This window comes from Camelina sativa, chromosome 16 (assembly GCF_000633955.1).
Source record: "Camelina sativa cultivar DH55 chromosome 16, Cs, whole genome shotgun sequence".
Lineage (NCBI taxonomy): Eukaryota > Viridiplantae > Streptophyta > Magnoliopsida > Brassicales > Brassicaceae > Camelina > Camelina sativa.
The window spans coordinates 28,399,342-28,424,383 of record NC_025700.1 but is presented as its reverse complement, the minus strand read 5'-3'; the positions used below and the strand labels follow the sequence as shown (position 1 = coordinate 28,424,383).

Genomic DNA, 25,042 nt, shown 5'->3' with positions numbered 1-25,042 from the left:
GGTTACAACATTTTTGGTGGTCTTATAGGAGATAATCGTGGAATTCTGTAAGCTGATAAGATGTTAATGGTGTGTGACCTGACCAATATATCGTGAACTTGGGAGTGCTCTGAATTTTTTCTACTATCAATTTTTCAACAAAAAAGCAAGTACCTGTCATATTTTATAATCAAGTCAGATTTTATAGTGATCAGATATTACAACAACTTCTCAATTGAACTGAAGCAAAAACGTCAAATTCACCTCACAGCTTTTCTCTCCAGGATGATGAAACTGTTTTTAAGAAAGCATATCGATGAATTTTTTGTCCAATCTGCCATCATGTAACATATTAGTGACCAAGCCAAAGGTGGAAGCATCTCCAGCAAACCCGCAACTCCTCATTTCTTTGATAAGTTCTGCTGATGCGGCTTGTTCACCATCTCTAAGATGCGCCCTAATCAGCGTATTAAAGGTGCCACTATCTGGGAGAATCCCATCTTCTTTCATTTTTCTGAACAAGGCATCTGCTTCTTGCATTAAGCTTTTCCTACATAATCCTGAGATCATTGTTGTGTAGGTTACAACATCAGGTTTCACTCCTTTAAGGCTGAGGCTACGAAATAAATTCCACGCTTCTCCCACCTTCCCAGCCTTGCACATCCCATCAATCATAGTAGAATATGTAATAATAGTAAGTTCCATTTTACTCTTTTGCATGTCCTTGAATATGACCAATGCTGTCTCTAGCTTCCCATGATTACAAAGCCCATCTAATAAGATGTTGTACGTCATAATACTGGCAGGCACACGATCAGAAACCATCTGTTTGAATAACATTTGGGCATATTCACAGTTGCCATCATGAAAAAACCCTTGGATAAGTGTGTTGTAAGTGACTGTGTTGCCAATCAATCCTCTTTGAGACATCTCGCGGAAGACTTCCATACCTTCTTCCACTCTCTTAGACTTGCAAAATCCCTTTATAAGAGTATTATATGTCACTACATCTGGGAGACAATCCTTGGTAACCATGAGCTCAACCATATGCTTAGCCTTGTCTAGGAGATCGTGCATACAAAACCCATTGATCAATGAATTGTAAGTGAAAATATCAGGATTTATAGACCTTTGGATCATCTCCTTGTACAACTTTTCAGCCTCAGAAAGCTTGCCCTCTTTCGCAAAAGCATCAATCAATGCATTGAATGTAACTACATTGGGGTTGATTTTCTGCTCAATCATATTGCTTAGTAGTCTAGCAGATTGATCCCATCTTCCGTAATTACAAAGGCAACTAATGAGGCAGCTGTAGGTAACAACATCCGGTCTGATTCCTTTGATCTCCATTTCATTGAACATGTCAAGTGCATCATCCACATGTTTGTATTTGCAAAGAGAATCGATGACTGTGTTGTAGATGACTACATCAGCCTCTATTTTACCTTGTTCCATCTTGTTGAGCAGACTTAAAGCCAAATCAGTATCACCTCTCTTACATATTCCGTTCAATACAGCACCGTAAGTAACCAGACTTGGTTGACAACCTTTCTCAGCCATCCGGTCAACTAAAGCCACAGCTTCGGAAGCTTTGTTGTGGAGAAAAAGGCCATGAATCAAAGTTGTGAATGTCACCGTATCGGGTTTATATCCCATAGCCACCATCTGATCAACCAAAGCTACGGCATCAGAAATCCTCTTACTGTGACAGAAACCATTGAGAAGAGAAGAAAGCGTGACATCATCGGGCTCATAACCGAGTTTCATCATCTTCCCAAGAACAGCTAAAGCAAGAGAGAGATGAGACTGGCGACAAAAACAGTTAATGAAAATATTGTAAGAATAGAGATCATATGAGATTCCCAGATTTTGCATCTTCTCCCCCAAGGAGATGACAACATCGAACTTTTTCATCTTAGCAATTGTACTCAACAGTTTATTGAATTCAATGATTGAAGGAAAAGGAAGAGACTTGACCATGTCACCGAACAACCCAATTGCATCGTCTAGCTTTAAATCACTCAGCCCATTTCTCAATTTCTCTCTGTAATCACCACTCCCACCAGCAAAATCTCTTCGTCCCCAGCAAAGATTAAAGGAAGAAGGAGCAAGATTACCTTTACCCTGCTGATGATTCCGGCGAACATATCTCTTCGCCGTCGATGAAATCGATCTCTGCATCTTATCGATTTGAGCTCCTTTCTCAATCTCAAAGTCTCAACGAACTCTCTCACTCTGCAAATCGCAAAACCCTATAGCCATCTCTTACACGGAGAGAAACGCTAACCGGTGCGGTTCTGGTTTGCAACCCGGTTTGCATTGTATGTTACTTTTTATGTCAATCGATCTCAATTAGTCAATTTCTCTAATTACTTTTGGGCCTTTTGGCAGAGATAATTGGTGATGGCTGTTTTTGGTTCCTCCAAATATGTTATGTATCATTGATATGTCTTACAAAACTGAACTGACTTCATTGTTGGTGGGGTAACTGGATCTCCAACAGCAATGGTTTTTGGAATTGAATTTAAAGCAAATAGCTATTTTACAAGCAAAAGGGATGTTTTCTCATATCATTAAAGTACAATATGGCTAGATAAGACAGCAACATTTGCAAATTGGCTTGGCCTGTGCGTTTGGTAGCTAAGAATGCTATTTCTTAGAATTAGTGACTTTTTAAGTTATCACTTTCAGAAGAACGCCCAAGACTTTTATGGTCCCTTTCAAGCAAAGACGATAACAGCCTCATTATACATTGCAGCAAAGCTGAGATACCACACCTGGATCTTACATCAAGCAGTATCGGTTGGCATACATCCTCGATCTACCTGAATCAATTGTTGTATTTACATATCCAGGGGACAGAGCATATATAAAAATAGCCTCCAACCTCCAACAATACTTCAACACCAATATGACTCTCGAGTGAAGTGACATATTTTGGAGGACTAACACGGTTTCGGTGGCTTTATGATTGATATGCTACCATACTGCAATCCTGAAAAGGTAAAAGATTAGAACTTACATACATAGCAAACAACATTTGAAGTCTGAAATTCTCATGATATAAGCTTCTATGACTTTGAGAATCATTCTTGTTGTTAACTGGACAACAAGTCAACAACTGTATGAGAATAGCCTCAAACCTAGCAGGAAAGTAACAAATAGAATCAGAGAGGTTCCATGAAGCGCAGACATAACATCACACGAATATTTTCTTATAGAATAGCAGCAAAAACGGTTGCAAGCAAAATTAGTTACTAACTTTGTTCCACAGCACCTTCAAACCCGAACCCGAAACCAGACAAGCGTATTTCAAATCACAATCACAAAAGACTTTTGCATTATGATGCAGAAATAAAATATAACAATCAATCAACCTAGTTAAGAAAGAAAAAAAGATGAAACGATTGGAACTTACATATAACAAGAATGATAGGAGCAATAATCAAATTGAAGAATCGAACAAGGTAGGTAGTAGGGGAGCGAGAGAAAGAGAGAGAAACCCCTATAACTGAAGCAGTCGGTTCAATGTTGATTCTGTTGCAACCGGTTTCATTAAACCGGTTTTGTCTCAGATTAAAAGACTTAATTAACCAGTTAGATGTCACATTCTTTTAGATTTTAACCAGTCTATCTTAAAATATTTTAGACTCCGTATCACATTCTTTGCTCACATGATCAGTCAGATCATGTGATAGATGATTTCACTAATTAGATGTCACTGGTGTGTGTTGTGTGACCTGACCTAGAGAGGAGTGTTCTGAATTCGATCTCTGATCAGTTTTCAATAAGAAAGCAAGTAACTGACTTTCGAATGTTTGGGTCGCCTCTGATTTCCAGGTTCTTCTCTGCTTTTAGAATCACTAGTTAACTCGTCGTATTGCATCCATTGAATCTAAAGTATTTTTATTATTCTCTCATCAGAAGAAGAAAATGAAATTTTTGACTCTTGAAAATGTCCAGTCAGCTGTCAGAAAATACCAAGAAAAGTAGAGTTCTGTGACATTTAGAGACTAGCGATAATGGAGAAGACTCTTCTCGCATAGTCGCATTACTGAAATATAATGCAGGTCAGCTTTTTTTTTTCTGACTGAAAAACATTCTCTTCTCTCTACAATATATTGCTTCCGCTCTATAATATAACCGCCTTGATTTCAAAAATTTAAGTTATTATTAAATTTACAATATATTACGTATGTGCAGAGTTATGTTTATAAACAATTTTTAATGAATATTAGTAACATTTATAAATCTAACTCGTATCAGTATAGCATTTGATATGTTTTTATTTTCTTTTAGACAACATAATATTTGTTTTGTTATCAACAACTACAATAATAATTAAAAAAAAAAAAGAGGAAAGAATATTTATTTCGGTACAGAAAAAATCTGTCACACCCCATAAATGTCGTGTATATTCTATTTTATAATCATTATTTAAATAAATTTATCTATTTGATATTGTATATTTTGGTCCAACCGATAAAAAAATAGGTAGAAAATTTGGATGTGATACTCGTATTTCATGTATTTTTTGTTTGGATATTTAATTTTTACAAATTAGTGGACATTATACAAATTTTCTTTATATTTCTCACTACAAGAAAACCTGCATTTAGCGACTACCAGTTGTGACTCTTTGTTCAGTCGCAAAAAATAGCAACCATTTAGCGATTGAATTACGACTGTTTCCCGACTAAATGTAAAGAAGAAGCAAAACAGTCGCAAATTTACGACGGAAACATTATAGTCACAAAACAATCGCATTTTGAGACTGTTCAGTGACAATAATTTGTAAAACACAAAGAGTCACAAATTAGCAACGATTTTGCAACGTATACTCGAGTCACAAGTTTATTTATCGATAACTTGCTAACTCCTATTTTTTGCGACGAAGTTGCTACGACATGTGCGACTTATTTTCAACTTCTTTTGCGACTGTTTAGCGACTAACACCTGAATTAGCTACTGGTTTGCGACTCTTTAGCAACTCTCGATTTGTTGAATTTGAAATTTCACATTAGATAAATGTTAACATGTTTCTATACACATTTCCACTTTGAATTGATCAATATCAGTCATATAAACTTTGTCAAAGCTTTCCATTTTAGTATTTAGACACAAAAATTTCATAATATCTAAATCATTGTAAAGAGTATACATGTTATTTCATAAGAAGGTTTAGGATTCTATGAAAATTGCAAAACAAAGATATGAAAACAATATTTTAAGGTCATAAACTATTCCATATACACTATAAGACAATCATGAGTCCATATTGTTGATTGATATCAATAGAATTGTGCAAAAATTATAGATTCCAAAAATTTGTATTGTGACCAAATTCGGAGAGTTACAAAAGGGTAACAAATTGCGACTAACTTGTTACTAACTTTGGGACTCTTCTTTTTTGCGACTATCTTGCTACTGAACTTGCGACCACTGTGCAACTACTTTTGCGACTGTTTAGCGTCTAACACCTGAGCTAGAGACTCTTTTGCGACTGTTTAGCGACTAACACCTGAATTCGCTACTGGTTTGCGACTCCTTAGCAACTCTCGATTTGTTGAATTTGAAATTTCACATTAGTTAAATGTTAACATGTTTCTATACACATTTCCACTTTGAATTGATCAATATCAGTCATATAAACTTTGTCAAAGCTTTCCATTTTAGTATTTAGACACAAAAATTTCATAATATCTAAATCATTGTAAAGAGTATACATGTTATTTCATAAGAAGGTTTATGATTCTATGAAAATTGCAAAACAAAGATATAAAAACAATATTTAAAGGTCATAAACTATTCCACATACACTATAAGACAATCATGAGTCCATATTGTTGATTGATATCAATAGAATTGTACAAAAATTATAGATTCCAAAAATTTGTATTGTTACCAAAGTCGGAGAGTCACAAAAAGGTAACACATTGCGACTAACTTGTTACTAACTTTTGGACTCTTGATTTTTGCGACTATCTTGCTACTGAATTTGCGACGATTTCGCTACCCTTATGTGACCATTGTGTTACTAATTTTAACCATTTTATTATTTTTGCCAAGGTTTAGGCGCGTAATATTCCCCCCTTTTTTTTAGTATGTGTCTCTTTTGCAACCACTTTGCGACTCCTCTTCGTTAATTACTAGGCAAAGAACACAACAAATTCTCTTGTTTCTCTCTTTCTATTTTGACAAAGTTTCGAAAACCTTTCAACTCTCTCTTCTTTCTCCTCTCAAATCTCTCCTCTTCCTCTCAATCGATCAAATCTCGCCTCTTCTTCTCTCAAATCTCTCCTCTTTCTCAACTCTCTCTAATGGCTGGTAGGGGTCGCGGAGGCAAATCAGCTGGAGGTGGTAGGGGTCGCGGAGCCAGTTCCGCTGGAGGTGTTAGGGTTTATAATGGTGCGACTAATCCCAGTTCTGCCGCCGTTAATCAGGCCTCCAATGGTGCGAGGGAACCCATTGGAGCCGCAGTTAATCAGGCCTCCAATGGTGCGACTTCACGCGGAGGTCGAAGTGGTGTCGGAACGTCGTCTCACTCCTCGAATCCATCAGGCTCTCAGTCCGTGAGTAATTCGTATAGAACTATGCCGTCCCAGTTTCCGCCGAGGACACAACAATCGCCTCCTGCTTCTCAACCACCGCGGGTTGCTTCTCCACCACCGCGGGTTGCTTCTCCCCCACTGTGGGTTGGTTCCCAACCACCGCGGGTTGGTTCTCAACCACCGCGGGTTGGTTTGCAAGCACCGGTTCTTGCTCCTCAACCACCGCCTCCTCTTCCTCCACTCATACAAGAACAAGAAGAGGATTACGAAGAAGTAAACCCTAATCCCAATCCTGCCGAAGAAGAAAACCCTATTCCTAATCCTGCCGAACAAGACTACCAAGGTTTGTTAGATGCAATGCTAGCTCTTCCAGGCCGACAACATCTCCCAGTTCTGTCTGTCGATCCCATCCCCGACGTTGAGACTCTATGGTAATTTTTTTTTGCTTTTAGAGTTAGGTTGAGACTCTGTTTTTGTTTGATTAAGTTAGAGGTTGTGTTTTATTAAGATTAGTTAAAGAATCAAAGCGAAACCACACTGTGAGTAAATTAGAGGTTGTGTTTAGATCTCTTAGTAAATTTAATCCTTGTGAGAATCTCCCAGTTCTGTCTGTCGATCACATTCACAGGTTTCGCTTTGTTAGATTGTTTGTTAGATTGTTTGTTTTGTTGATTAAGTTGAGATTAAGATTGATATTGTTTGTTTTGTTTTGAGATTAAGATTGATATTGTAAATTTCGTTTTGTTCATTAAGTTAGAGGTTGTGTTTGATTGTTTCGATAATACTGATTGTGTTACTTTGTATTGGTTAAGACTGATTGTGTTTGTTTTGTGACAGGTTTAACAGACACAAAGGAAAAATTTCTCGGGTGATCTCTGGAATATTTAGAAGGAAATTCGATGGTCCTTACTACAGCTGGAAGGTTACTCCTAGACACATTCAAGAGAGATATTTCAGGACATTTGCGGTAATGTCTTATAGCTTTCAAAGTTTTATTATCTCTCATAACTGACTTAGTATCATCACTAACCATTAACTCAATTGTAATATGTAGCGGAAGTTCTATTGGGATACTGGGATTACTGAGCTTGTTAGAGAGGGGTTCTTAAAGATAGCCAAGAAGCGAATGAAAGGCATTGTTAGTCAAGCTAAAAGCAGTGGTAAACAACCTGTTTGGATCACCAGTGCAGAACTGTGGGCTGAGATGTGTGATCATTGGAACGAACCTGATGTAATGGAGAGGAGCTCAAATGCCTCGCAGTGCAGAAACTCCGATCGTGGTGGTCTTGGAGTCCACAAACACCTTGCCGGTCAGAAATCATATGTGCAAGTTCATCAAGAAATGGTAATTTAACATTGCTTCCATGATATAACACCCTAAACACCTTGCTTCCATGATTATAACACTCTAAACACCTTGTTTCCATGATTTTAACATTTAACAATTTCTTTGTAGGAAGAAGAGTTGGGCCGTCCGGTATCATTTGCTGAAGTGTTCATGAAGACACATACTCGAGCTGACGGATCGTTTGTTGATCAAAAAGCTAAACAAGTAGCTGAGACTTATGAGAAAACATTAGAGGAGAGACTGTGTGAAGTGGACGATGATGGTCCAGAAAATTCAGTGAATTCTTCTGAACGTTCAACTCATCGTACTCTCAGCATTGATGAAAAGAATGATATCTTTCTTAAGGTAACTCCTTAGTTTCTTTATTTTGATGAGTGTGTATGATTATTCTTCATGATAACTTTCTAACCTTGATGTTTCTAACCTTGATGTTTTTCTTTGTTTTAGTGTACTCAAACAGATGAGAAGGGAAACCTTTTTGGTCTTGGATCTCTTGTTGAGACAGTAAGGAAAGGGAAAAGGAAGGAAAGCTATGCAGAATCTTCTCAACCATCACTTCTCGAGCTTCATGAAGAACTTCGCAAGAAGATAGCTCATCTAGATGCTGAGAATGCCCGACGTGAGAAGGAGCATCAAGAGCTTCTCATCTACGTGAAAGAGAAAGATCCAGCATATGATACTATTATTGCTTCCTTGCGACCAAGAGTACCAGCAACAACACCAGCAACAACACCAGCAAACACACCTGAAGACTCCACACCTGAAGACTCCACACCTGAAGCCACCGTGTCAGGTACTCACCAGCCACCAAGTTAGACACAAGACCAGCCACCACATCCCCTTTCTCCACTTACTCCAAGTTATAAACATTGTCTTTTTATCTAAAAAAACATGAATTGCTTGTTTGAGACATTTACTTGTTTTTGCTTTAGGATGATATTTTTGGTTAATACAATGATTATGCTAATCTTTATGTTTAATGAATGATTTTGATATCTTTTGTGGTAATTTGGTTTTCAATTGTAATTTATTGTGATTCATACCAAATTTGATAGATAAAACAGGTTTATTATATGCTAAAATCTCACCAATTTGCGACCAAATTTATTTCTATGAAATTATCAGACTAGTGGCAAAATGGTTACTAATAAACGAGGACTATTTTGCGACGACAGAAAGGAGTCTGAAAATGGTCACACAATTTAATCACTAACTTGCGACTGAACTGTAACTACGTTTACGACCGAAGCTTCCTAATATAGAGAGTCTGTAAAGATTCGCTTTTTAACGACTATATTAGAGCAGTCATAATTCCGTCGTAAAATTGCGACCATTTTGATACACCTAAATTTTGCGACCATTTTTTAACGACTATCTGAAATAGTCGCATAATAGTCGCAAAGTAGGTTTTTGCGACGGTTTAGCGACGATTGTTGGTGTCGCTAAACACATGTTTTCTTGTAGTGTCTCAAAAATTATCTATCAAAATGGATAACATCTGCCATAATGATCAGAACTTCCTAAACTCGATAATCTAAATTGTATAGCATGACAAACCCACATTAATAATCTTATCTCGTAATGATTTTGCTATTTTTTTACCCATGGAAAACTCGTCCCCCCAAAACCACAAGAGCAATGTCTGCATTCTTCCTGTTAAATTTGCAAAACCCGTGGATATCATGTATTTCAATTTTTAAAAAATTATAATCAATGATATATGTCTTAAAAGATTGGGTAAGAGATTATTTTTTTATGTTTTCATAGTCACAAACTCTCTAAAAGTTTTTAAAATACTCAAAGTTTTTTCCATTCCAAAGTTATCTATTTATCCATTCCAAAGTTGCTCTTACTCAAGTTAGATTTTGAGAATAAAATATAGCTATTAAAAAAAAAGTTTTTGCCTGTTACACAAAATTTTATATATTCACATGTGAAAATAAGTAAAACTATTCCCGTTAAAACTTGATATTTATTCATTGGTATTTATTAATGAAACTTATCCTTATGCGTTAATACAATTACGATAATTATGTTGGTATAATAGATTTTTTGGTTTTAGTTGGTATGATAGCTTCTTTTTGCCCCAAAAAAAAGTTGGTATGATAGGTTCTATATTTATTTAATCGAATTAAAATTGATTTTTTTAAATTATTTAAAATTGGTAATTATCTTTCTGAAATTTTATTGTAGATATTGGTTCGTATAAGTTTTGATATGCGATTTTAACCAAAAATCTAAAATATGTTTCGTTTAATTTGATTGTCGCAATATAAATAACACACAAATAAATGAAAATTAACAAAAATGTGAATTTACAATTTAAAAACGATTTTATAAAATATATTAATAAACAATTTGATTTTTTTTTATATTACACATATATAACTACTCTATATGTGTGGATGGTTACACAAATCTACTATACAATTAAATTGATTATCACTTTTTTTTTTGATCAACAATTGATTATGAATCATTTAAAATGTATATTTTTCATGATTAAAGTCCTTTGACAAAATTCTTACATGTATTCTCTTTGACACCATATGTACTAACAACATTTGTTCTTTTTTACCGCCTGCAAACATATATATACACATAAATAATAAAAATAATGTGTGGCAAAATAAACATTAAAATTATTTATATATTGGCGACTCTATGTATCTATACTGGTATTTTCATGTATCTGTAATAATATATATAATGAAAAAATCAATTTAAAATAGAAAATCTTAATTAAAGATATAATTTAGTAAACATAAACAAAACAATTAGTTGTTAATTAGTGAGGATTTCATCAACCATGATGTAAATAGGAACACTTTTCAAGGATGAAAATATTATAATACTATAAACATAAAAAAAAATTAAGAGTAGTTGAAAATATAACATAAATGCTTACATATATTTTTTTGAGTTAAACATGATTTTTTTAACCCTATAAAAGTACAGTTAAACATAAAATAGTTTCATAGTATTAAAAAAGCAATATGCATACTAAATACTTTTAAATTGAAATCATTGTTTATAACTGATGATCTCTTTATTATTTCACCCGATAAAACAACCTTCAGTATATCCCCACTGATTTGAAAAATCTTACATCATGATTCGGATTTGCCATCGTTGGTTGCCATTTTGATATACAAAATTCGAGATTTCAAGTAGGATCGGGTATACTAAACTATGTATAGCGATGATTATATTTATAGTGGAGGTCAGCAGTTCCATCAATAGGATAGATGCAATTGATACCATATATTTATATAACAAAATTATGATTTTTGTTCATATATTTACGATTTTTTTTAATTAAAAATGTCTATGATTAAGGTGATGGTAATTAATATTGTGTGCACATTTGGTAAGTAGATAATAATTTTTTTAAGATTTTGAATATATCCTAACAATTCAAGATATGGTTAATATTTAAAATCGTAGTAATTGTTAAGATTCGGATTTGGAAAGTTTGAAATGCTAATTATTGAAAAGATCTCACGTATGGTTAGTATTTGTTAATTGCAAATCTTTATATCTGTTATAGTATGTGATAATTAATAGAGATTACGATTTTTCAAAGATTTCCTTTCCTTATTAATTGTACATGTTTGGCTTCAAGAATTATATCTATCCTTATTCTTATTTGAATGACACTTCATTGTAATAATCTCTAATCCTATGTCTTTTTATTAAAAATGTTTTCCGTACTATGTAAGGTTACCTAACTCCTTTATAACCTTACAAGTTTGCTAAACAAAATTAGTAATTAACTCTGTTTCCACTACACGCTCAAATCCGAAACCAGGCAGGAGTATTTCAAATCACAATCTCAAAATACTTTTGCATTATTATGAAAGAGAAATAAAGATACGGTCTTGTAAAGATATAACAATCTATCAACCTAGTTAGGGAAAAAAATAATGAAAAGATTTGAACTTGCATACAACAAACATCAATTGACGTCTTAAATCTTCATGATATGAGCTTCTCAGTCTTTGAAGACTACTATTCTTGTCTCAACAAAACAACAAGTATGTTTGCGATCAACTCTTGTACGTAACGGTTTACCTAGAAAGAAAATAGCAAATATAATCCAGTCATATTTTATAATGATCGGACATTATTACAACACCAACTTCTCATTTTGATAGAAGCAAAAACGTCAACTCACCTCACTTCTTATGTCTCCAGGATGATGAAACTGTTTTTAAGAAAGCATATCGAGGAAGCTTTTGTCCAATCTCCCATCATGTAACATATTAGTCACCAAGCCAAAGGTCGAAGCATCTCCGACAAACCCGCAACTCCTCATTTCTTTGATAAGTTCTACTGATGCTGCTTTGTCACCATCTCTTAGCCGAGTGGTCAATGCTAGGCTCATAGCCGAGTTTCATCATCTTCCCCAAAATGGCTAAAGCAAGAGAAAGCTGAGAGGAGCGGCAAAAACAGTTAATCAAAATGCTGTAAGTAAAGAGATTATGAGAAATCCCCAGATTCTGCATCTGTTCCCCAAAGGAGATGACAAGATCAAACTTCTTCATCTTAGCAATTGCAGTCAACAATTTACTGAAATAAACAATGGAAGGCAAAGGGCGAGACTTGACCATATCACCGAACAACCCAATTGCATCGTCTAACTTAATGTCCTGTAACACATTTCTACTCAATTTCTCTCTGTAAACATCACTACTGCCACCACTAGAAAAAGCTCGTACCCAGAAACTGCAATGGCTAAACGAAGAAGGAGCAGTTCCATGTTTACCTTTCTGAAGAGCGAATCTCTTTCCCGTCGACGCAATCGCAAACAATCTCCTCATCTTCTCAAGGGAGAGAGAGAGAGAAACCCTATGATTAAAGCAGTCGGTTCAATACCAATTTGGTTACATCTGGTTTTGTTAAACCAGATGTATGTCTCTGTTTATTACTATTATTATTCTTCATTTAATAATTGTCGTAATGACAGATTAAAAAAAAGTCTTCGACCAGTTCTATCAATTTCCCTATAATTATTCGGCCAAAAACAGCTGGCTGAACATCTTTTTATAAAAATTTATAATAATTTATTTTGTTATGTTATTTATAATGGTTTGTGATTAAAAGTGTGTTGCTTATATTATAACTTTTGTATTTTAAAATTGTTTATTGAAAACCTGTTAATAAAATATTTGCATGTAATGAATGAAATTATTTAAATCTTTGTCAGTTAAACGAAATATTTGCTATAGTTGTGAAGTAAGTAAAAAAAATAACTAACATGTAAAAAATAAATCTTATCTATTAGTTTTTTTAAGTATAAATTAGTTTTTTGATTCTAATAGATTCTTTTTTTATTTTTCTACAATTTATTTTATCTGATGTATCCTCCATTTTCGTTTTTTTAATTATAAATATTTATTTAATTGATATTTAATTTTAATTAAGTTTTTCTAATGACAATTGAATGTAATTTTTTACACATTTTAAGGTTAGTTTTATATTTGTACTTCTCAATTAATATAGTAGGATTAACGTATTGCAAAGTCGTATTATATTCTGCGAAATTCCAATTGAGTCACTCCGGTCTGGATAAACCGGATATTGAATTTCTCAGTTGTTTCTCTACTTTTTTTAAGCACGAAACGCAACGTTTTCTAACATTCTACATGGGCAAAACTCAAATATGCGACCTTCAATTGCATGAGTTTTTTGTTTTCCCAATTTTAAGCCCCAAAACGCAACGTTTTAAAAACTCTACACAAAAACTCAAATATGCGACCTTCAATCTTAAAGCATAAAAAACACTCAGAACCTAAAAGTTCAATTAGAGAAGCTAGATCTTCAGATCTTGTTCTGAGAAGATATGTAATCTCATAGGAGTCTGACCAAATCAGACGAAGAAATTTACAAAGCATATGAGAGAGAGACCAATCTTTAGAGATTTTTTGAAACAGACGACGAAATTATCTATTGCCTCTTGTAAACTTACGACACCTTTCTCAAGCTTCTTAACATGTTGTCTTGATAGGAGCTAGGAAGAAAATAACAAATTTAATCAGTCATATTTTCTAATAGAGAGTATACTTGTATATAATAGATTGGTTAAGGGCTTTAGAATGTCAGGTTTATTAGATTAACTTAGATTGATTAGTTAGTCAATATTACTGGTTAATACTGGTTAAGGTCACATGTACAGCATAAAGATCTTGTAACAAACTCTTTTGATCATTAATGAGAATCTGAGTTTATTCATCTTTCTCTCTCAATTCTGATTCAACTGATATGGTATCAGAGCAATTTCAAGCTCGTTTTGATCTCTGATTCGTAATCTTTTCCAGATTATTCTTGTTTTCTTCATTGATTTGGTGTGTCGATTCCAAATTTGTGCAAAATTTGAGCTCAAGCGGAGGAGATTCATGTTTCCAGCTTCCGATTTCATACAAATTGCACATCTGAGCTTCGATTACATCCAATGGTGAAACAGAAGAAGAAGACGACTGTTCGCAACGCTTCTCCAGAGTCGGATTACTCACCGATGAAGACTCGAGCTGGATCCTCACATCCAGCAGACGATGACATCGCGTTGACACCACATCCGAAGTTTACGGCGGTTCGCGGCAGATCTACCATGATTTCTGAAGAGATTGAGTCGTACAACAACGCTCATAGTCCTTTCTTCTTGCACGCATATGATCACCCAGGTCTTTCCATAGTCTCACATACTCTTGATGGATCCAACTATAATAACTGGTCTATAGCTATGCGTATGAGTCTCGATGCTAAGAATTAGATTAGCTTTGTTGATGGTTCACTTCCTAGACCAGAGATTGATAGTCAAATATTCAAGATATGGAGTCGATGCAACAGTATGGTTAAGGCTTGGATACTGAATGCTGTCAATCAGAAGATATACGATAGTATCTTATACTATGATGATGCTGCTGAAATGTGGAATGATTTGTTTCTGCGGTTTAGAGTCAGTAATCTTCCAAGGAAGTATCAACTTGAACAGGCAATCAGCACACTGAAACAGGGAAACTTGGATTTGTCAGCCTATTACACCAAGAAGAAAACGCTTTGGGAACAATTGGCAAATACCAAGCTCACTACTGTGAAGAAGTGTAACTGTGACCATGTCAAGGAGTTGATGGAAGAGGCCGAGACAAGTAAGATCATACAGTTTCTTATGGGACTGAATGATAACTTTGCTAACAGACGTGGTCAGATTCTGAATATGAAGCCATGACAAAGTCTGACAGAGATATATAATATGCTTGATCAAGATGAGAGTCAAAGGATTGTGGGAGGATCACCAATAAGTAATTTCCCTAATCCAATTGCTTTCCAAGTTCAATCAAACTATGTTCCTGATCAGTCAAAGGTGCTCTTAGCACACAATGGTTTTCAGAAACCGAAATGTTCCCATTGTCATAAGATTGGCCATACTGCAGATAAGTGTTACAAGCTCCATGGTTTTCCTCCGGGATTTGGTTCTAAGTGGAAGAAACCTCAAACCATTGGGACTACAAACCTTGCTGCTACATAATATCAATCTCAAATGGATTAGAAGGAGAATGTAGAGTCTGCTTGTGAAGAAATGTCTACTGATCAGATTCAGAGTGTGATTTCGTATCTGAGTTCCAAGCTTCACACCTCTACTGCAACAATTACCACACCTCCTAATCCTTGTGCTTCGACTTCAACTTCTGTCCCTGTAATCTCACATATTTCAGGTATTTTCCTGTCACTATACTCCAATGCTTACTATGACATGCTCGTATCTTCATTATCTAAAGAACCAACTGTGTCTCCTAGAGCATGGGTAATTGATTCAGGGGCTACTCACCATGTTACTCACAATAGAAGCCTTTACGTAGAATTTAAACCCTTAGATAAAACCTTTGTTACTCTCCCTAATGGTTATACTATTAGAATAGTGGGTATAGGTTTTATTCAATTGACTGATACTATCATTCTGCATAATGTGCTTTATATTCCTGAGTTCAAATTTAATTTGATCAGTGTTAGTGTTTTGACTAAGACTTTGAACACTAAAGTGAGTTTTACTTCTGATGAATGCTTTATTCAGGATCTTACACAGGAGTTGATGATTGGAAAAGGGATTGAGATTGGGAATTTATATGTTTTGCATTTCAATGAGTCTACTCATACTGTTTCTTTAAAAGGTATTGTCCCACAGTCTGTTCTTGTTCCTGTTTGTTCTAGTGTCATTGTTGATCCACTTATATGGCATAGACGCCTTGGACATCCTTCTCAGTCTAAGATAGCTTTGCTTTCTGATGTATTGAGTTTGAAGAATATGAAAGGAAATAAAGAGAACTCAGTTTGTCATATTTGCCATTTGTCTAAACAAAAGCATTTACCATTTCAACTTAGACAAAACATGTGTAATGCTCATTTTGAATTAGTACATATAGACACTTGGGGTCCATTCTCGGTTGCGACTAATGATGGTTATAAATACTTTCTAACTATTGTAGATGATTACAGTCGAGCCACTTGGATTTATTTGATGAAATTGAAATCTGATGTTTTGCATATCTTTCCCACTTTTATTAATATGATTGAGACTCAATACAAAACAAAACTTAAATATGTGCATTCTGATAATGCTCATGAATTGAAATTCAATGCATTATTCTCTAAAAAAGGCATCATGTCATATCATTCTTGTCCAGAAACTCCAGAGCAAAAATCTGTAGTGGAAATGAAGCATCAACATATTTTAAATGTTGCTAGGGCTCTTCTCTTTCAATCAAATGTTCCATTAGATTTTTGGGGTGATTGTGTCTTAACAGCTTTTTCTTAATCAATAGGTTACCCACTCCAGCTTTAGGCAATAAGTCTCCTTTTGAGAAGTTAACTAGTAAAGCACCAGAGTATCATTCTTTAAAGAGTTTTGGGTGTTTTTGTTATAGTTCTACCTCTCCTAAGCTTAGACATAAGTTTGAACCTAGAGCTAAAGCCTGTGTTTTTCTAGGATACCCTAGTGGTTATAAAGGGTACAAGCTATTAGATTTGGAGACACATGCTGTTTCAGTTTCAAGACATGTCATATTTCATGAGGATATTTTTCCTCTTGTCTCATCTACTATCACGGATGTTTCAAGAACTTTCTTTCCTCTATTACATTCTCCTGTTATCCCCAATGTTCTGCCTCTAGCGCAAACATCTTCTAATGCACATCAACATCAAGATGTGACATCTTCAGAGATAGTTATTCCTTCTGAATCTCTATCTCGTCGACAAAGAAAACCCCCAAAACACATGCAGGACTTTCATTGTTATAAATTTACTAGTATTATCCCATATCCTATCTCCAACTATATTTCTTATTCATATCTATGTGAGCCTTTTTGTGCCTTCATTAATACCATCACTAGCGACATTGTTCCCCAAAGATATTCAGAGGCTAAAGATTATGATGTGTGGTGTGATGGAATGAAGGAGGAGATTGGTGCGATGAAACAGACTAACACTTGGAGTTCAAGCAGTTTACCACCTAACAAGAAGGCTATTGGTTGCAAGTGGGTTTTTACAATCAAGTATTTTGCAGATGGAAGTATAGAACGGTTTAAGGCCAGGCTGGTTGCAAAAGGTTACACACAAGAGGAGGGTTTGGATTATGAGGAGACCTTCTCACCTGTTGCTAAATTGGCTTCTGTTCGTTTGATGTTTATGATGGCAGCTAAGATGAAATGGTCTGTTAGTGAGATAGACATTTCTAATGCTTTCTTAAATGGAGATTTGGATGAGGAGATATATATGAAAGTTCCTCCAGGTTATGCAGACTTAACAGGAGAGACCATGCCACCTAATGGAGTTTTGTGGCTACATAAATCAATTTATGGTCTGAAGCAAGCTTCTAGACAGTGGTTCCTTAAGCTATCTGCTACGTTGTGTAGAATGGGATTCAAGAAATCGGTGGGAGAACATACTCTGTTTATCAAGTATGATTCTGGAGTTATCATGGGAGTGTTGGTATATGTAGATGACATCCTGATAGTGAGCAACAGTGATGATGCAGTGAGTGATTTCAAGGAGGAACTAAAATCGTTCTTCAAGCTGCGTGACTTAGGACCTGCAAAATATTTTCTTGGTATCGAGATTGCAAGGTCAGCTGAAGGTATCACTCTTTGTCAACCGAAGTATATTTTGGAATTGTTGTCCACAACAGGTTTTCTTGCGTGCAAACCTAGCTCTACTCCAATGAATCCAGATGTGAAGTTGAACAAAGAAATTGGTGTTTTATTACCAGATTCTACTCAATACAGGAAGTTGGTGGGCAAGCTAATGTATTTACAGATCACGAGACCTGACATAGCATTTGCAGTTAATAAACTTTGTCAGTATTCTCATGCTCCTCGAGACACTCACCTGAAGGCTGTTCATCAAGTTTTGCAGTACTTGAAAGGCAGGCAGACTGGGGAACTTGCATTGATGATCGAAGGTCTGTCACGGGGTACTGTATGTTTGTTGGCAATTCCTTGGTTTCATGGAGATCGAAGAAGCAAGACACGGTTTCTCAAAGCTCTGCATAATCTGAGTTTAGAGCAATGGCATTGGCGACAAAGGAGCTCATTTGGCTTTCTCGTCTTTTGGTTGATTTGAAGGTTCCGTTTCAACCACCTGCTTATCTCTATTGTGATAATACTGCAGCTTTGCACATTGCCAATAATTCTGTTTTTCACGAGAGAACGAAACATGTGGATTTAGATTGCTACAAGATCAGAGAAGAGATTGACTCTGGTTTTCTCAAGACAATGTATGTTAACACAGGGTGTCAATTGGTTGATGTCCTCACTAAACCGCTACATCCAGCTCAATTCATAGAAATAATCTCCAAGATGGGTGTTTACAACATTTTTGCACCTTCATCTTGAGGGGGGCTAATAGAGAGTATACTTGTATATAATAGATTGGTTAAGGGCTCTGGAATGTCCGGTTTATTAGATTAACTTAGATTGATTAGTTAGTCAATATTACTGGTTAATATCGGTTAAGGTCACATGTACAGCATAAAGATCTTGTAACAAACTCTTTTGATCATTAATGAGAATCTGAGTTTATTCATCTTTCTCTCTCGATTCTGATTCAACTGATATGATCATACATTATCACAACAACTTCTCATCTGAACAGAAGCAAAAACATCAAATTCACCTCACTGCTTTTCTTTCTGGGACGATGAAACTGTTTTTAAGAAAGCATATCGAGGAAGCTTTTGTCCAATCTCCCATCATGTAACATATTAGTCACCAAGCCAAAGGTTGAAGCATCTCCAGCAAACCCGCAACTCCTCATTTTGTTGATGAGTCCTGTTGATGCGGCTTTGTCACCATTTCTAAGATGTGCCCTGATCCAGCGTATTATAGGTACAATCATCTGGGATAATCCCATCTTCTTTCATTTTTCTAAACAAGGCATCCCCTTTGTGCAGTAACCGTTTCCCACAGAACCCTGAGATCATTGTAGTGTAGCTTACAACATCAGGCTTCAATCCTTTCAGGCTAAGGCTGCAAAATAAATCTCACGCTTCTCCCACTTTACCAGCCTTGCACATCCCATCAATCATAATATTATATGTATATTATATATCAAATTCCAGTTCACTCTTTTGCATATACTCGAAGATCACCAATGCTTTCTCTACCATCCCATGATCACAAAGTCCACCTAGCAAAATGGTGTATGTCATGATATTGGGAGGCACGCCATCAGAAGCCATCAGTTGGAATACCATTTGGGCATTATCACAATCATCAGCTTGAAAAAACCCATCGGAGAGCACTATGATCAAACCAGAGCTATGTTTTCTGTAGAGCTTTTCACCCCATTAGTTAATCAACAACAAAACGAGTACACTACTCTACGAATTAAATTCTCTGTGAATTGAACCTCACCTAAACCATAATAGTGAGATCTATATCATTAATACCGACTTGCTCAGTCAATTCACTAAAAAGTATCCAAAAGAGTGTCATTCACTATATTATCTCCTTAGCATTGCGCCAAAAAAAAAAAACAAATACTATAAGTATACTAATATTTAGCAAACGAAAGCTGAGACCGTCGGCAGAAACAGTTACTGAAAATACTATAAGTATAGAGATCATGTGTGCAATTCCCTGATTCTGCATCTTCTCCCCCAAGGAGATGACAACATCAAACTTGTTCATCTTAACAATAGCACTCAACAATCTATTGAAATCAACAATTGAAGGAAAGGGACGAGACTTGACCATCTCACTGAATAGACCAATAGCATCATCTACCTTGATATCACTCAGCGCATTTCTACTCAATTTCTCTCTATAATCACCACTTCCACTAGCGAAAGCTCGTCGTCCGGAGAATCGATTAAAGGAAGAAGGAGCGGCGGTTCGAGGATTACCTTTCCCCTGCAGATTCCGGCGAACAATTCTCTCCGCCTTGGATGAAATTAGTCTCGAAATCGATCTCTGCATTTTGGCTCCTTCGTCGTAATCTCTCACACTCGATCTCAGTCTCACTCTGCAAATCGCAAAACCCTCTCTACACGGAGAGGAGAGGTGAACAAGCCGGTGGGGATCTGGTTTAGAACATTATACCGAACCGGTGGGATTGTGGTTTATATATAACTTATTACCAAACCGGGTTACTACGATTGAATTTGAAGTGGTCATTTAATTTTTAGTTACATACAGTAGGTGATTAATAAATATGTCAAGGGAACTTATAACTAAACTAGTTTTAACTTTTAACAACTTTTTTTTGGTAATAAAATCCATCGAATCCAACAATGGGGTTATTCACTTTTTTGTAAAAAAAAAATTTCAAAAATACTAAGTTTAGTTTCAAACCGGTTTAACAAGCAAGAATTTTTTAAAAGTAAAAGTAAATCAATTTCTCTAATTACTTTGGTGAGTAGAGAAGATAGGTGATGGCTATAGCAAACAATTTTTGGAATTGAATTTAAAGCAAATCGCTTTTTATAGCTGAATCAGTTCTTTGTATCTACAGAATCACAGCGTACATATAGGTCTCCCACTCCGAGCTCCAACAATACTTAAAACACCACTATGTCCCTCGACAGATGTCAGTGGCTTTCAGGATTGATATACTACCAGACTGAATCCCAAGAAAGATGAAAGATTACAACTTGGATTATACATAGCAAACATCATTTGAAGACTGAAATTTTCATATGATAGAAGCTTCTCTGACTTTGACAACCATTCTTGTGTTAACAATACAACAAGTGATAGCAGATTTAAACCCAAATCAGTATCTTCTCTCTTACAAATTCCGTTTACTACCACACACCGTAAGTAACTAGGTTCGGTTGACAGCCTTTCATCACCATCCGTTCAACAAAAGCCACCGCTTCTGTGACCTTGTTGTGGAGAGAAAGTCCATGAATGAGAGAGTTGAACGTCCATGTATCAAGTTTATATCCCATTTCCACCATTTGTCCAATTTTTTTTCATCATAGAATTGTATTATTCCCTTAATATGCAGTAAAGAAAAAGAACAACATACAGTATTAGTTATCAACTCTGTTCCACTACACCATCAAATCCGAAACTCGACTAGAGTATTTCAAATCACAATCACAAAATTCTTTTGCATTATTATAAGGGAGAAATAAAGATATAACAATCAATCAACCTAATTAAGAAAAAAATATTGGAACTTACAACATCAGTTGATGTCTGAGATCTTCATGATAGGAGCTTCTCTATCTTTGGAGGCTATTCTTGTCTCAACAAGACAACAAGTGTGTTTTGCATCAACTCTTGTACGTAACCTAACAAGAAATAACAAATATAACAACTCATATTTGTACAATGATCTGATATTACAATAACTTCTCATTTGAATAGATGCAAAAAAAGTTAATTCACCTCACAACTTTTCTCTTGAGTATGATGAAACTGTTTTAAGAAAGCATATCGAGGAAGCTTTTGTCCAATCTCCCATCATGTAACATATTTGTGAGCAAGCCAAACGTCGAAGCATCTCCAACAAACCCGCAAATCCTCATTTCTTTGATGAGTTCTGCTGATGCTGCTTTGTCACCATCTCTTAGATGTGCCCTGATCAGCGTATTATAGGTACCACTATTTGCGAGAATTCCATCTTCTTTCATTTTTCTAAACAAGGCATCAGCTTTGTGCAGTAACCGCTTCCCACACAAGCCAGAGATCATCGTTGTGTAGGTTACAACGTTAGGCTTCAATCCTTTAGGGCCGAGGTTACAAAACAAATCCCACGCTTCTCCCACCTTACCAGCCTTGCACATCCCATCAATCATAGTATTATATGTAATAATATCAAGTTCCATTTCACTCTTTTGCATGTCCTTGAGTATGACCAATGCTGTCTCTAGCTTCCCGTTATTACAAAGCCCATCTAATAATATGTTGTACGTCATAAGATTGGCAGGCACACGATCAGAAACCATCTGTTTGAATACCATTTGGGCATAATCACAGTCGCCAGCTTGAAAAAACCCTTGGATAAGAGTGGTGTAAGTGACTGTGTTGCCAACCAATCCCATTTGAGACATCTCGTGGAAGAGTTGCATACCTTCTTCTACTCTCTTAGACTTACAGAGCCCCTTTATGAGAGTATTATATGTCACTACATTTGGGAGGCAATCCTTGCTAACCATGAATTCAAACATATGCTTAGCCTTGTCTAGGAGATCGTGCATGCAAAACCCATTGATCAATGAATTATAAGTGACAATATTAGGATCTATAGACCTTTTGATCATCTCCTCGTACAATTTCTTAGCTTCTAGAAGCTTCCCCTCCTTCACAAACGCATCGATCAATGCATTGAACGTAACTACATTGGGGTTGGTTTTCTTTTCAATCATATCTCTAAGTAGTTGAGAGGCATCAGTCCATCTTCCGTAATTACAAAGGCAACTAATGAGGGAGCTGTAGGTAACAACATTGGCTCTAATTCCTTTGCTTTCCATTTTGTTGAACAGGATGAGTGCATCATTCACATGTTTGTATTTGCAGAGACCATCGATGACTGTGTTGTAGATTACAACATCAGCCTCTATTTTCCCTGCTTCCATCTTGTTGAGCAGACTTAAAGCCAAATCAATATCACCTCTCTTACATAATCCATTTACCACCACACCGTAAGTAACGAGACTCGGCTTACAACCTCTTTGAACCATTCGGTCAACTAAAGCCACCGCTTCGGAAGCTTTGTTGTGGAGAAAAAGCCCATGAATCAGAGTTGTAAATGTCACCGTATTAGGTTGATATCCCATTTCCACCATCTGATCAACCAAAGCTACGGCATCAGAAATCCTATTCCCGTGACAGAAACCATTGACAAGAGAAGAAAGCGTGACAACATCGGGCTCATAGCCGAGTTTCATCATCTTCCCAAGAAGACCTAAAGCAAGAGGGAGTTGAGAGGAGCGGCAGAAACAGTTTATGAGAATACTGTAAGTATAGAGACTGTGTGAAATTCCCAGATTCTGCATCTGCTCACCCAAGGAGATAACAACATCGAACTTTTTCATCTTAGCAATGGCACTCAACAGTTTACTGAACTCGATAATTGAAGGCAGAGGACGAGACTTGACCATAACACTGAACAGATCAACAGCATCGTCTAGCTTCAAATCACTCAGCCCATTTCTACTCAATATATCTCTGTAATCATCACTGCCACTAGCGAAAGCTCGTCGTCCGCAGCAAAGATAAAAGGAAGAAGGAGCGAGTCTAGGATTACCTTTCCCCTGAAGATTCCGATGAAAAAATCTCTTCGCCGTCGATTCCAATGCCCAGGAAATTGATCTCTGCATCGTCTCCGATTCAGCTTCAGCTGCTTTGAGGAGCTCTGCAAATTCCAAAAACCCTATAGACGACGACGACGAATCAACCCAGAGCAAAGAGAAATTGATAAACCGGTGGTAGAGTTCCGGTTTAATATTTATTGCCAAGCTGGTTTAGCCCGGCTAAGCTGCTAACATTTTTCAATTACTAATAATTTCTTTTAGAGACTCTGTTATCAAACAAAAAAACTTGAATAATAATTCCAATTTTTCACAAAAAAAAAACCTCCAACTTGAAAAATATTTTTATAAATAATTAACATTTTTGAAAATCAGAAAAAAAAAAACATATTCTTGAACTCAATGAAAAGTCATTCTATAACTTTAATAACAGACACAATCCAATTCTTTAATTGCAACACAAGGCATCCTTTATTCCCATAAAAAAAAGTATATATAAACCACATTCCTAGCTTTTATATATGCAGAGTTGGATTGCTTTGCCTTTGTCATCTCCTCTCTTGCTTCCGTTGATAAAAAAAAAAGAATGAAGCTAAACGAGTCAAGAAGTGGTGGTGAAACAGAGAAGCACAGGCGACAACAACATTTCGAACACGACCTAAAGAACATGATCTCTTCGTTAACCCACATGGGAGGAGACAAGGCACATGCAGGAACGAGCCAATACGAAGAAGAGGAGGATAGCATCAGGGTCATCACGCTTTCTGGATCAAACCTTGGAGCCACCATGAAGACCGAGCTTGACAACAATCATGCAGACGGCCACAAGAATGGAGATCAAGAGCTTGATTTTTTGAGCACTTACGTTAATAGCAATTTCCAAGCTGTCAACAATTCGATTATGATAGGGGCCAAGTACGAAACTCATGATCCTGGTGTTCATCTTGACATCTCGGGTGATGTGGAGAAGCCTTCGATGAAGGTGCCCTCGAAGAGTTCAAGGGAAAATAAGGGTAAAACTCCTTCAAGAAGTGACCGTCGAGAATCTGAACATACAAATTGAATGGTATGGAATGATGTCTTAATGGACAAAGCAATTTGATTGGCTTCAGTATGTATTCTCTAAATAATCAGAGAAATGGTGCATACTAAAGCACTTTACTTTCTCTTCGAGGTTGTTGTTTTCGCTTGCGCTTATTACTATATAACATGTTCTATATTTAGTTTATTCTTAATATAAATAAGTGTATGAAGCAGGGTGTGGTCGATACAGAGCATGTGTCAATAGCATAACCAATAAAGGTCCAATAATCATTGTAAGGCATTAAGAATGAGATCGGATCCCTAAGACATATATATGTACAAAGAGAAGTGACATAAACATCTTTAAAAAATCTAAAATCTTCTTGA

At 36.0% G+C, this 25,042-nt stretch overlaps 3 protein-coding genes across 4 annotated transcripts; 1 reads left to right on the top strand and 2 right to left on the bottom strand.

Annotated features, from left to right (window-relative positions):
• Positions 280 to 20,348, bottom strand: LOC104753010 (pentatricopeptide repeat-containing protein At1g63330-like). 2 transcript variants are annotated; one of them, XM_019238034.1, is made up of 2 exons: positions 20,264 to 20,348; positions 280 to 2,090 (listed from the first exon to the last, which is right to left on the bottom strand). In XM_019238034.1, the coding sequence occupies exons 1-2, from the start codon at positions 20,346 to 20,348 to the stop codon at positions 280 to 282; spliced, it is 1,896 nt and encodes a 631-aa protein (XP_019093579.1). The 2 variants fall into 2 exon arrangements, with proteins under 2 accessions (XP_019093579.1, XP_010473577.1); XM_010475275.1 differs by lacking the exon at positions 20,264 to 20,348 and having other exon boundaries at positions 280 to 2,160.
• LOC104753009 (pentatricopeptide repeat-containing protein At1g63330-like) lies at positions 21,803 to 23,701 on the bottom strand. The gene has a single exon (XM_010475274.1). The coding sequence runs from the start codon at positions 23,699 to 23,701 to the stop codon at positions 21,803 to 21,805; it is 1,899 nt and encodes a 632-aa protein (XP_010473576.1).
• On the top strand, positions 24,164 to 24,984 carry LOC104753008. The gene has a single exon (XM_010475273.2). It carries the CDS (start codon positions 24,219 to 24,221, stop codon positions 24,693 to 24,695), a length of 477 nt encoding a protein of 158 aa, XP_010473575.1. The 5' UTR covers positions 24,164 to 24,218; the 3' UTR covers positions 24,696 to 24,984.

Coding starts and splice junctions, on each gene's coding strand:
- LOC104753010 (XM_019238034.1), bottom strand. CDS start 20,348: ATGCAGAGATCGATTTCGAGACTAATTTCATCCAAGGCGGAGAGAATT. Junction 2,091..20,263: donor GGGGAAAGGTAATCCTCGAA/CCGCCGCTCCTT, acceptor GTAAAGGTAATC/TTGCTCCTTCTTCCTTTAAT.
- LOC104753009 (XM_010475274.1), bottom strand. CDS start 23,701: ATGCAGAGATCAATTTCCTGGGCATTGGAATCGACGGCGAAGAGATTT.
- LOC104753008 (XM_010475273.2), top strand. CDS start 24,219: ATGAAGCTAAACGAGTCAAGAAGTGGTGGTGAAACAGAGAAGCACAGG.